This window comes from Schistocerca serialis, chromosome 6 (genome assembly GCF_023864345.2).
Source record: "Schistocerca serialis cubense isolate TAMUIC-IGC-003099 chromosome 6, iqSchSeri2.2, whole genome shotgun sequence".
Classification (NCBI taxonomy): domain Eukaryota; kingdom Metazoa; phylum Arthropoda; class Insecta; order Orthoptera; family Acrididae; genus Schistocerca; species Schistocerca serialis.
The window spans coordinates 691,807,785-691,820,538 of record NC_064643.1 but is presented as its reverse complement, the minus strand read 5'-3'; the positions used below and the strand labels follow the sequence as shown (position 1 = coordinate 691,820,538).

General features: G+C 43.6%; 1 protein-coding gene across 1 annotated transcript in view; it reads left to right on the top strand.

Moving 5' to 3' along the window:
- LOC126484312 (general odorant-binding protein 70) overlaps positions 1-12,754 on the top strand; it is a 162,129-nt gene that overhangs the window by 109,722 nt on the left and 39,653 nt on the right. The window contains exon 4 of the mRNA XM_050107749.1: positions 1,168-1,215. Within this exon, the coding sequence (XP_049963706.1) occupies positions 1,168-1,215 (48 nt within the window). The remainder of the gene's footprint in view (positions 1-1,167; positions 1,216-12,754) is intronic.

Sequence of the window (12,754 nt, the reverse complement as noted above, 5' to 3'; positions counted from 1 at the left end):
GTAAATGTTCACAATCAACATGTGTGGGCTGACGAGAATCCGCACGCAGTTGTGCAATCACGTCATCAACACATATATTCTGTGAACGTTTGGGCAGGCATTGTTGGTGACGTCTTGATTGGGACCCATGTTCTTACACCTACGCTCAATGGAGCACGTTATCATGATTTCATACGGGATACTCTACCTGTGCTGCTAGAACATGTGCCTTTACAAGTACGACACAACATGTGGTTCATGCACGATGGAGCTCCTGCACATTTCAGTCGAAGTGTTCGTACGCTTCTCAACAACAGATTCGGTGACCGATGGATGGGTAGAGGTGAACCAATTCCAAGTCCTCCACGCTCTCCTGACCTCAACCCTCTTGACTTTCATTTATGGGGGCATTTGAAAGCTCTTGTCTACGAAAACCCGGTACCAAATGTAGAGACTCTTCGTGCTGGAGTCTGCAGCTCGTGGTCGTGCGGTAGCGTTCTCGCTTCCCGCGACAGGCTTCCTGGGTTCGATTCCCGGCGGGGTCAGGGATTTTCTCTGCCTCGTGATGACTGGGTGTTGTGTGATGTCCTTAGGTTGGTTAGGTTTAAGTAGTTCTAAGTTCTAGGGGACTGATGACCATAGCTGTTAAGTCCCATAGTGCTCAGAGCCATTTGAACCATTTTCTTCGTGCTCGTATTGTGGACGGCTGTGATACAGTACACCATTCTCCAGGGCTGAATCAGCGCATCAGGGATTCCATGCGACGGAGGGTGGATGCATGTATCCTCGCTAACGGAGGATATTTTGAACATTTCCTGTGACAAAGTGTTTGAAGTCACGGTGGTACGTTCTGTTGCTGTGTGTTTCCATTCCATGATCAATGTGAATTGAAGAGAAGTAACAAAATGAGCCCTAACATGAAAAGTATGCGTTTCCGGACACATGTCCAGATAACATATTTTCTTTCTTTGTGTGTGAGGAATGTTTCCTGAAAGTTTGGCCGTACCTTTTTGTAACAACCTGTATATCGATTAACGTTGATGGGATTACCAGAAGTTGCTCTTATTGCGTTGGGAAAATCTTTAACTTGTTACCTGTTAAGTGAATAACCCAGCTGAGCCGCTGCTCTGGTCGTCTGTTGTGGAGATGATGTACGTTTCTGAAACTCATGTCTTTCTTTTGTTGCAGTGCATGGTGAGCTGCCTCTTCCGCAAGGGACCCCACGGCCGCCTGCAGGTAAGCAGAGAAAGCGTCTCGCGTAGACACTGTAGGTAAACACAGGGAGGCAGGCGCAAGCAGGACGGGTCGGTGGGCTGCTGTCCCCGGTTGCGCAATGGTGCCACCTGCAGGCGGGTTGCGCAGCCGTGGACGCCGCGAAAAGTCGCCGCAAGTTTGCAACCAGAGGCAACTGGGCCACGGGGCCGCGTGCGCGATCCCTGAAGCGGCCCTTTTCTTGCAGAGCCCTCGGTGAGTGGACAACTGTGTGACGGCCGCGGACCCGGTCACCTGGACAGACTAATAACGGTGTCGCCAGAGACGGCCTCAATCTGATGCCGTCTGTTTCCAGTGTCCTCAGCCTGCTGCTGCTACGTGAAGGGTACTGGCCGGCGTGTAATACATGCAGCCGTCGAGTTGTCCATCGAAATAAACCTTCATTCGTGATCAATTTTCATGAAACTAATTTTTGAGAACATACCTCTTGGAGCACAGCGGTTTCATTATTACTTAAAAAATTTGAAAATAAATAGTCGTGACAGCAAGAAAATGTTTTGTTTTGTGAGGTTGGCGGTTTCGGCCTGTTGTAGACCATCTTCAGACCTCACATCATGATGGTAGATGGTGGCCGTTAAAGGAGCGGTCCCTACGACTCCACGAACACTAACTGCTGCTGAGCAGTCAGATTCGTGGAGTCGTTGTGCCTACTCCGTCAACGGCTGCCACCTACCATCATGATGTGGGATCTGAAAATGGTCTACAACAGACCGAAACCGGTAACCTCACAAAAAAACTTTCTTGCGATTGTTACTATTTATTTTCATTTTTAAATAACTGTAGCTGAGCTGGTGCTGCTGGACAGTACTGAGTAAACATCTTTTAATTTGTAATGTAAATACTATTTAAAGTTTGTAACGCACCACTTATTATTCTAGATTGTCAAGATATATCACACACTGTTTTTTCCCATGGAGAGAGAGACTAATAATTTCTGTTTCGCAGTTTCCTTTTCCTTTTTCCTTTTATATCCATTTGTTAATGTAAAATTAAATATTTGATTTCGAATTATTCGTATTCCAGACATTTGCATTCCAATAGACAATCAATTCCATGTAATCAAAAATATTTATCAAAAGTTAATGTACCAAAGAACGTTATTGTATACAGTCAATGACAAAATGGGCCACCTCTAATAGTAAAGGTAACTTCCAATTGATATCATAAGTTAGTTATCTAAAATTTCTAATTCCTTACACCCAAGATGAGGAAGATGGCGTAACGTAGTAAGAACAATAAAAACATGCATTCAAATTGTAGACGATTTCATTCTCTCGAGATCGAGACGAAATCTGATGGTTTTCACAGAGGAAGCGCCAAATTTTGTTCCAGGAATTAGGGCAGGATCGGTGTTCTCTTTCATATATGTAACCACGCTGCCGCCACACCTGTCCAAACGTCAAGTGCGGTAATCCAGGTACGAGAAACAGGGGAAGCCAGGGGATGTAGTTCCTTATATACACTATCTGATCAAATGTACTGGGACACATATTCGTGGTCATTAATATGGGGTCTCTCTGCCATCCGCATTTATGATGCCTTGAACTCTCCTGGGGACGCTTGCAGTGAAGTGTCTGAACGTATGTGCAATGGATATGTTGGAGTGCCTAGCACAATATTAAAGTATATGCTGCACATGTTAGCCCTGTACTTAGCCAGCTTTGTAATATTTCCTTTCGGAATGGTCAGTTTCCTGAAAGATTGAAGTACTCAGTAGTAAAGCCGCTTTATAAAAAAGGAGAAATCCATAATGTAGACATTTCTAGACCTATTTCTATGCTATCAGTGTTCGCTATGGTTATTAAAATTATGTGTATGTAAGGAAAATTGGACATCTTATATCACACGATATGCTATCAAATGTACAGTTCGGCTTTAGAAGTCGCTTATCAACTGGAACTGCTATATTCTCTTTTCTCTGTGAGGTACTGGATGGGTTAAAGAAAAGTTTTCAAACGCTAGGCATATTTTTTTTATATAACTAAGGCGTTTGATTGTGTTGATCACAAAATATTGCTCCAGAAGAAGGACCATTACGGATTACAGGGAGTATTTTACAATTGGATCACCTCTTACTTTAACAACACACAGCAAAAGGACATTTTCCACAGTGCTGAGAATCACTGTGATGTGGGGTCTGAGTAGGGTATGGTCAAATGGAGGGTGCCCCAGGGATCCGTGTTGGGGCCACTCCTGGTCCTTATTTATATAAATGATTTGCCATTAGTTTTACAGGTAAAAATCTAAAATTTTTCTGTTCGCTGAAGACTCTAGCTTGATAGTAAAGGATGCAGTGTGCAACATTGACTCGGTTTCAGATAGTGCAGTTCATGATATCAGATCACGGCTTCTAGAAAATAAACTAACACTAAATCACAGTAAGAATCGATTTTTACAGTTTGTAACATACGAATCAACAAAACCTGACGTCTTAATTTCACAGAATGGGCGTATGATAATTGAAACTGAACAGTTCAAATTTCAAGGTGTTTAGATAGATAGTAAACTGTCGTGGAAATCCCACGTTCAGGCTCTTGTACAAACACTTAATGCAGCCATTTTTAACATTCGAAAGGTATCTGAAGTAAATGATGGCTCGACACGAAAATTAGTCTAGTACGCTTATTTTCATTCACTTATGTCGTATGGTATTATATTTTGGGGTAACTCTTCCCATCTTAGAAAGATATTTTTGGCTCAGAAACGGGCGTTTCGGGCAATAAGTGGTGTAAGTTTCCGAACCTCTTGTCGACCCCTTTTCTCGAGTCTGGGCCTCTCAATATATATATTCTTTACTTTAATTTCTTGTTAGCAGTATCAGCATATTGCCAAGAATAAGCAGCTTTCCCTCAGTTAATACTCTGCAGAAATCCAGCCTGCATTTCTATCGGACTTTCTTGAGTCTTGTGCAAGAAGGTGTGCGGTATACTGCTTCATCCATTTTAATAAGTTACCATAAGAAGTCAAAAATCTTAGCAGCAATCCACGTGCTTTCAAATCGAAACTGGAGAGATTCCTCGTGGGACATACCTTCTATTCTGTCTAGGATTTCTATGAAAAATTAAGCTGATTCTTCTTCTATTGTTGACTGCGTTTACTTAAACTTATGGATTGACGTTTTCTGGGTTATAAACATCTTATTTTCATCTGTTATTACTTTTATGCTGTAGTTTCATGTACTGACACGTTCCATGACCTTGGAGATTTGCTCCTCAATGTGGTCCTACGGAGCTTGACGTGTAAATAAATAAATATGTAGCATGGCAGATTATTCTTCCTCGAGAGCCAAAAACCTAGAAGGTTGTAATGTTGGTCGCTGGGTTCCTGGACGTTCTCATTACCATACAGGCGTTCCCACAAGACGGGACCCTGAGCAGCTTGGTCAATTTCAGGAACGTTATTTTCCACAAAGTATTGCTTCACAAATGTTGCTTTATGCAGAGTGAACAGTCATGCTGATACTAAAAATAATGGCCTCCGAATGTTCTCCAGGGATTCCCCGAACATAAACCACTGAACTGTGTCGCCACAAGACTTAGCGTGACTCATCACCTCAAATCATTCGCTTCCAGTCGTCCGCGGGTCCAGAGCCTTCATCTTCACACCGCCTCAAGCGTCTCAGTGTGCTGACTAAAGAGACGTTTGGCGTAATTGGGGCTGCTCGACCGCTCTGGCCAATTCCTTTTCTACACCTATATCTACATGTACGTGGATACTGTTCTCAACTATGCTACTCTTTAACAGTTCACGGAAAAAACGAACAAAAGTATCCCGAAACCTGTCTGAAAATGACTTCCAAGTTTTTGGCGCCCTCCATCGGTAATGCTGGAATTCAGTATGGTGTTAGCCCACCCTTAGCCTTGATGGAACCTTCCACTCTCGCAGGCATACGTTCAATCAGGTGCTGGAAGGCTTCTTGGGCAATGGCAACCCATTCTTCACGGACTGCTGCACTGAGGAGAGGTATCGACGTCGGTCGGTCAGGCCTGGCACGAAGGCGGAGTTCCAAAACAACCCAAAGGTGTTCTATGGGATTAAGGTCAGAACTGTGCAGGCCAGTCCATTACAGGGATGTTATTGTCGTGTAATCACTCCGCCAAAGGCGGTCCATTATGAACAGGTGCTCGATCGTGTGGAAAGAGGCAATCACCATCCCCGAACTGCTCCTCAACAGTGGGACGCAAGAAGGAGTCTAAAACTTCAATGTAGGCCTGTGCTGTGATAGTGCCACGCAAAACAACAAGGGGTGCAAGCACCCTCCATGAGAAACATGACCACACCAAAACACCACAGCCTCCGAATTTTACTGTTGGCACTACACAAGATGGCAGATGACGTTCACCGGGCAATCGCCATATCCACACCCTGGCATCGGACCGCTACATTATGTACCGTGATTCGCCATCACTCCAGGCAACGTTTTCCCAATGTTCAATCGTCCAATATTTACGCTCCCTACACCACTACACCAAGCGAGGCGTCGTTTAGCGCTTACGGGCGTGATTTGTGGCTTATGAGCAGCCGCTCGACCATGAAATCCAAGTTTTCTCACCTCCCGCCTAACTTTCATACTACTTGCAGTGGATCCTGATGCAGTTTGGAATTACTGTGTGATGCTCTGGACAGATCTCTGCCTTTTACAAATTACGAACCCCTTCAACTGTCGGCGGTCTCTGTCAGTCTACAGACGAGGTCGGCCTGTACGCTTTTGTGATTTCCGTGTCCCTTCACGTTTCCACTTCACTATCACATCGGAAACAGTGGGCCTAGGAATGTTTAGGAGTGTGGAAATCTCGCGTACTGACGTATGACACACGTAACACCCAATCACCCGACCACGTTCGAGGTCCGTGAGTTCCGCGGAGCGCCCCATTCTGTTCTCTCACGATGTCTAAGGGCTAATGAGGTCGCTGATAAGGAGTACCTGGCAGTAGGTGGCAGCAGAATGCATCAAATGTGAAAAACGTATGTTTTTGGGGGTGTCCGTATACTTTTGACGACATAGTGTAAATCTTTCCGCGCGACCTCTGATTTACCTTATTTTACAATGATGCTCGTTTCTCCCTGTATAAGTCGGCCTCAAGAATTTTTGCATTCGGAAGAGAAATTTGCTGATTGAAATTCCGTGAAAAGATTCCTCCACAACGGAAAAGTTTCTGTTTTAATGGTGTCCATCCTAGATCCTGTTTCATGCCCGTGACACTCTTTCTCCTATTTCGCGATAATACAAAACTTTTACGGTGTACTCCGTTAATCCTATCTCTTTGGGATCCCAGACCGCGCAGCAATGCTCCAAAAAGTGGACGGACAAGCGTAGAGTAGGCAGTCCTTTTAGTAAATCTCTTACATTTTCTAAGTGTTCTGCCTACAAAATGCACTCTTTTGTTTGCCGTGCCCACAACATTTTCTGCGTTTTCATTCCAATTCCATTTATTTGTAATTGTAATTCCTAGGTATTTAGTTGACTTTGCGGCCTTCATATTAGGGTGATTTACCGTGTAACCGAAGTTTAACAGATTTCTTTTAGCACTCATGTGGATGACCTCACACTTACCATAATTTAGGGTTACTTGCCAATTTTTGCACCATTAAGATATGTTTTCTAAATCGTTCTGTAATTTGTTTTGATCTTCTGGTGAGTTTACTAGACGATAACGACAGCATCATCTGCAAACAACCTAAGACAGCTGCTCAGGTTGTCTCCTAAACTGTTCATATAGATGGGGAACAGCAGAGGGCCCATAACACTACCTTGGATCCTTTATAGAATGATTATATGATTGCGGAACAAACACTGGTAGCAGTTACTTCTGTAAAATATCTGGGAGTGTGCGTGCGGAACGATTTGAAGTGAAACGATTATATAAAATTAATTGTTGGTAAGGCGGGTACCAGGTTGAGATTCATTGGGAGAGTCCTTAGAAAATGTAGTCCATCAACAAAGGTGGTGGCTGACGAAACACTCGTTCGACCTATACTTGAGTATTGCTCATCAGTGTGGGATCGGTACCATGTCGGGTTGACGGAGGAGATAGAGAAGATCCAAAGAAGAGCGGCGCGTTTCGTCACAGGGTTATTTGGTAACCGTGATAGCGTTACGGAGATGTTTAATAAACTCAAGTGGCAGACTCTGCAAGAGAGGCGCTCTGCATCGCGGTGTAGCTTGCTCGCCAGGTTTCGAGAGGGTGCGTTTCTCGATGAGGTATCGAAGGTATCGAATATATTGCTTCCCCCTACTTATACCTCCCGAGGAGATCACGAATGTAAAATTAGAGAGATTAGAGCGCGCACGGAGGCTTTCCGGCAGTCGTTCTTCCCGCGAACCATACGCGACTGGATCAGGAAAGGGAGGTAATGACAGTGGCACGTAAAGTGCCCTCTGCCACACACCGTTGGGTGGCTTGCGGAGTATAAATTTAGATGTAGATGTGACGTAGATGAAATCACTTCTGTTTTACGCGATTATTTTCCATGAGCTACTACGAACTGTGACCTCTCTGACAGGAAATCACGAATGCAGTCGCATATCTCAGACCATATTCCGTAAGAACGCCATTTGATTACAAGCTACTTCTGAGGTCAAAAGCCTTCCGGAAATTTACAAATACGGATTCAGTTTGAAACCCCATGTCGATAACACTGAACCGTTTGTGTGAGTAGAGGGCTAGCTGTGTTTGACAGAAACGATATTTTTAAATAAATGTTGACTGTGCTTCAATAGTCCATTTTCCTTGCGGTAGTTCGTAATATTGAAATACAATACATGTTCCAAAATCCAGCTTCATATCGACTTTAATGATATGGGCCTGTAATTTAGTGCATTACTCCTACTACTTTTTTTGAATATTGGTGCGACCTGAGCAACTTTCCAGTCTTCGGTTACGGATCTTTCGACGAGCGGTTGTATGTGATTGTTAAGCATGGAGCTATTGCATGAGTATACTCTGAAAGGAAGCTAACTGGTATACACTCTGGACCAGAAGCCTTGCTTTTGTTAAGTGATGTAAGTTGCGTCACTACTCCGAGAATATCTTCCTCTAAGTTACTCATGTTGGCAGCTGTTATTGATTCGAAATCGGGAAATTTACTTCGTAATCTTTGGCGAAAGAATTTCGATAGGCTATCTTTTTATGCACAGTTATTGTGCTTCGTGGACTGCTAGCAGCATTTAGGAACTCACGACTGATTCCTTCCGCTGATTTTCATGCCAATTTTTAAAGTTACACTGCCCAGTGCTCGACCGTCCCTGTACGTGAGTACACGGGGTCCACCTGGTCTTGGTTTATCTGTGATTGCTCCTTCGGAGTACCCACAATGACGTTCCTAGTAGTCCACTACGGCAGCTTTAGAAGGATTCAAATGTCCCAGAAGAATTTCTCAGTCAGATGACTTCCGGTGACTAGTCCAGTGAGCCCTCCTCACCCACTCACCCTGCTTTTACTGCTTCTCTGCTGACAACACAATACTCCCCGCCGAGGGCTGTTCAAAAAGTAAGGTGACTTTTCAAATTGCGCGGGCGACGTACGTGTTCTTTCTGTTATGTTGTGAAAGGGTACTGTAGTCCCCTTTCATTATCATTTTATTTGCTTTCCCATGATACAGAACTCTCTGGCATGCGTGAGTGAATTAATGTGGGTGTGTTTCATTTTGCTATACAGTAGTTTAGTCTGCTGCAGAGAATCAGAGGTAGTCCTACAGAATGGTCAACCCTTGTAGTTTTTAGGTAAGCAAAGAGGTTTTCTCCCCTTGTGTGAAAGGCACTGGTGTCAGGTTGGTGGCGGAAGCCTCATCTCTGGGTTTTCCTTGCCACGGGGTCGCATGGGAGACGTTGGAGTGTGTGAGAGGTCAGTCTGCTTCCAGCTCGCCGAGGGTCTCCAGCCGAAGTTTCTTCGAAGAAGAGTGAGTTGCCTTACCCATATGGGGCGTTGTTTCATAGCAAGAGGGGAGCTTTTAGCTTTTGGTCTCGCGTTTCATCTTATAAAGATTGATTCGCTGGGTCGCAGCAAGGAATGCAAGGCTTTTGCAAACTTTCAGTTTGATTCCTAATGCAGACTTGACTTTGATCCGTAAGAAGAACGTAGCACAAAGGTGCTGCATATGTTGAAGCGCCCTCGGTTCAGTGTGAATGTTTGTGTGCCTGCAACTGCGTGTGTATCCATTCTAATCTTTTCCGAATCTTGGTATTTTTTACTTCTTTGTGAATTTTCTTTGTCTCATCACTTTATGTCCGGTGGAAACCATCCACATGGTTTAATATTAGTGTTTGTTGGCCCTCTGCCATTATCCTTTGTCTATTCAAATGTGTCCTTTGTAAAATGTTAATAGTTCGCGACTGCGTGGTTTGATGTTACTAAAATTTGACCACGGTAAGTAGAAGTTGTGTCTCCGCGCACCACGAGGCCACACGAGTCTGTTGTAAAACTTATAGCGTTTCACATGAAATCGTACTTAGTTACCAGGCAACAGCAGTCTATAGCTGCATTACATCAATGTTTTAAGACATAAATAATTTTGCCTCCAATCTTATCCAGTGTACCGATGTTACGTCTCCGTTACCTACGCCATTTACCTTGTAGTTTTCCTTGTTAGACCCATCCATAGTGTTTCCATGCGCACAGGTACAATAATTAGTGTCCCTTTTTTATTTAAAACAAATGCTTTGGAATAGATCTTGTTTCCAGGAATGTTGCTGCACTTACGCACAGTGTTAACTCACGCTTTCCTTTATTCAATATTTGATTCACGTGAACAATGCATGGATCATATTAATAATTACATCCCATTCAGTATCAGTTACTTTACAATGAATGTTTTTTGTGAGTTTTTCTTATGAATCAATTATGTAATTTTCCGACTGAGTGCAGCCTCGTATTTGTCGTGCGGCTAGAGTTGGTGGCGACCCAATCTTTTACGTTGATTTCAATGTCAGATAGCATTTTCTTATTCAAAGTGCGCGTGGCTCTTTCAGCCATCAGGATACATTCAAAGTGCGCTTCACGCTTCTTATACATAGCGACCTTTTATTCAAGCTACTTACACAGTTGGTCCACATGTCCATAGCACGTGTTCACAGTTTCAAGTGTACAGTACGTTTCGTTTGGTTTTGACAGATAGAAAGGTTAGGCGTGTTTTAGTGCGCTCGGCTATTTTCGTTTATTATAAAAAATGGAGCAAAGAATCTGCACCAAATTTTCTGTGAAAAGTGGAATCAAATGCCCTAAAACACTTGAAATGTTGACAGTGGCATGCGGCGAGTCTGCTCTATGTAAAAAAAAAATTGTTTACAAGTGGTACAAGCTCTTCCAACATGGCCGACAGGATGCCTATGACGAACCTCGCTCTGGACGCCTCAACACGTCAAGAATAGAAGTGTTTTGTTGGTTCAAAAAAATCGCTGTGGTCGTACTTGCAGGTTCTGAAACAGTTCGGAAGAAGCACAAGTAGCTCCCTACAAATGCGAGTTGTTGTGTTACGATGTTCAGCTGTGCCAGGACATGGGGAGAGGCCGTGAGTGTGTCTGTTGCGTGACTGTGAGCACCGGGCCGCTGCTCTGCTTCACGGCGTGAGCTTCTCAAGACCGACACGCGAAGGCAACCTCCGAGAGTGGAGCGCTCTCGCTTTCTTCATCACCTGTTGTTTGTTTACCTCCGGCTGCGGTCACGGGAGTTGCACGTACTGCGGTTCGAGCTGTTTTTAATACTAGAACAGTCGACGGGACATTTTTATCCACTAGCAAAATTTTAATCCCTGTCCGTCCTCTGATTGTTCTAAGAGGTCGGAGACGGTTTGTGACTGTCCTCGCCATTTTTAAATAAAAGTCAACGCTGCCAGTTGCGAAGTTTTCCAGAAAAAATAATAAATACTGTGCAACTTCCCCACTATATTTACTTCTGTCTGAAATTTAGCCCAACTTAAACTCCCGCTCTATAAATGTCTAGATTTACCGAGACTACGTACCCGCGAACTATTATCCAACTTCAACTAGTAAGCTAATCTTTTACTAAACAGAATCTTATTTGAACTGAACTGTAACTGATCTGAATGCAACTTGTCGTTATATTTAATGCGCAACTGAAGTAAGACGGGTACCAGGCCCTAATCAAAATTTCCACATACCTCGCTTCTTGGCAACATTGTTGCAGATTTATCGAAAGCAAAACAGCAAGCAGTTAGCGGCTAAGCTAGATTTCTATTCCTGATAAAATTTCCAAACTATAATAAAACTGTGTCATACCACATCGTACAATGGGGTAATGCGTAATGATAAACAATGGGATGGTGTCCGTAACTATTCCTATGAGGCGTTATTCCAAGCCAACGATCTTACAACGAAGTATTTATTCGAAAAGACAGAGTAAACCTTTGAGTGATCTTCACACATAATGTAGGTCTTAACAATACTATGATTTAAAGAGGGTACCACATTTACAGAGATTTTCTGTAAAAATCAAGCAGCTTAATCAGTTAATAGTTAATGCATGGCTCTGGCACGTGGGGTGGTATTTCTGAGCAAGATAATTAGTTGACAATAATCATTCCGACACACTAGCTGCGCAATCCTGCAGTCTTACCTCAAACTTCTCCTCCTGAATAAATAATAAGATTACTGAAAATTTATATTCTCTTCACTTTCTAATATATGTAACTTATCCATCCTTGCTGTCCTTTACAATCAATCTTTCTTCATCTATCAGATACAATCACAAGTGTCCGGCCGCTGTAACCGAGCGGTTCTAGGTACTTCAGCCTGGAACCGCGCGACCGCTACGGTCGCAGGTTCGAATCCTGCCTCTGGCCTGGAAGTGTGTGATGTCCTTACGTTAGTCATGTTTAAGTAGTTCTAAGTTCTAGGGGACTGATGACCTCAGATGTTGAGTCCCATAGTGCTCAGAGCCATTTTTTGAACAATCAAGAGTCAAAACAGCGCTGCAAAATACACCATCACGTGCTGAGAAACAATGATTAAAAAAGATTTCACATGTTGCGTCGTTTCCGAGTCATATAGCATTGAAGTTACCTAATCAGGACGATTCGTGTGCAAATGAAGCACTTTCACAAGCTAAAATGTGGTAATGCAGACATCTGTGAGTGCGTGAGTTACCATTTGTGCGAATGCTCGTCACCAGTTAAAATGCGGGTTTCTCGGAAGTGATGTATTGACGGTAAGTGAGCGAAACCACGTTTTTATCAATTTGAGGAAACCAAACTAAGACGTATGGCGACGCTATTTCTGGCAGGGTGCGTGAAACTGCGCGGGCGACAACCTGGTTGGCTGACGTCGATGCTTAATAACACGTATGGGATTTTTTCTTAACAACTGTTTCTGAAAAATGGCTCTCAGCAGTATGGGACTTAACATCTGTGGTCATCAGTCCCCTAAAACTTAGAACCTCTTAAACCTAACCAACCTAAGGACATCACACACATACATGCCCGAGGCAAGATTCGAACCTGCGACCGTAGTGGTCACGCGGTTCCAGACTGAAGCGCCTAGAACCGCACG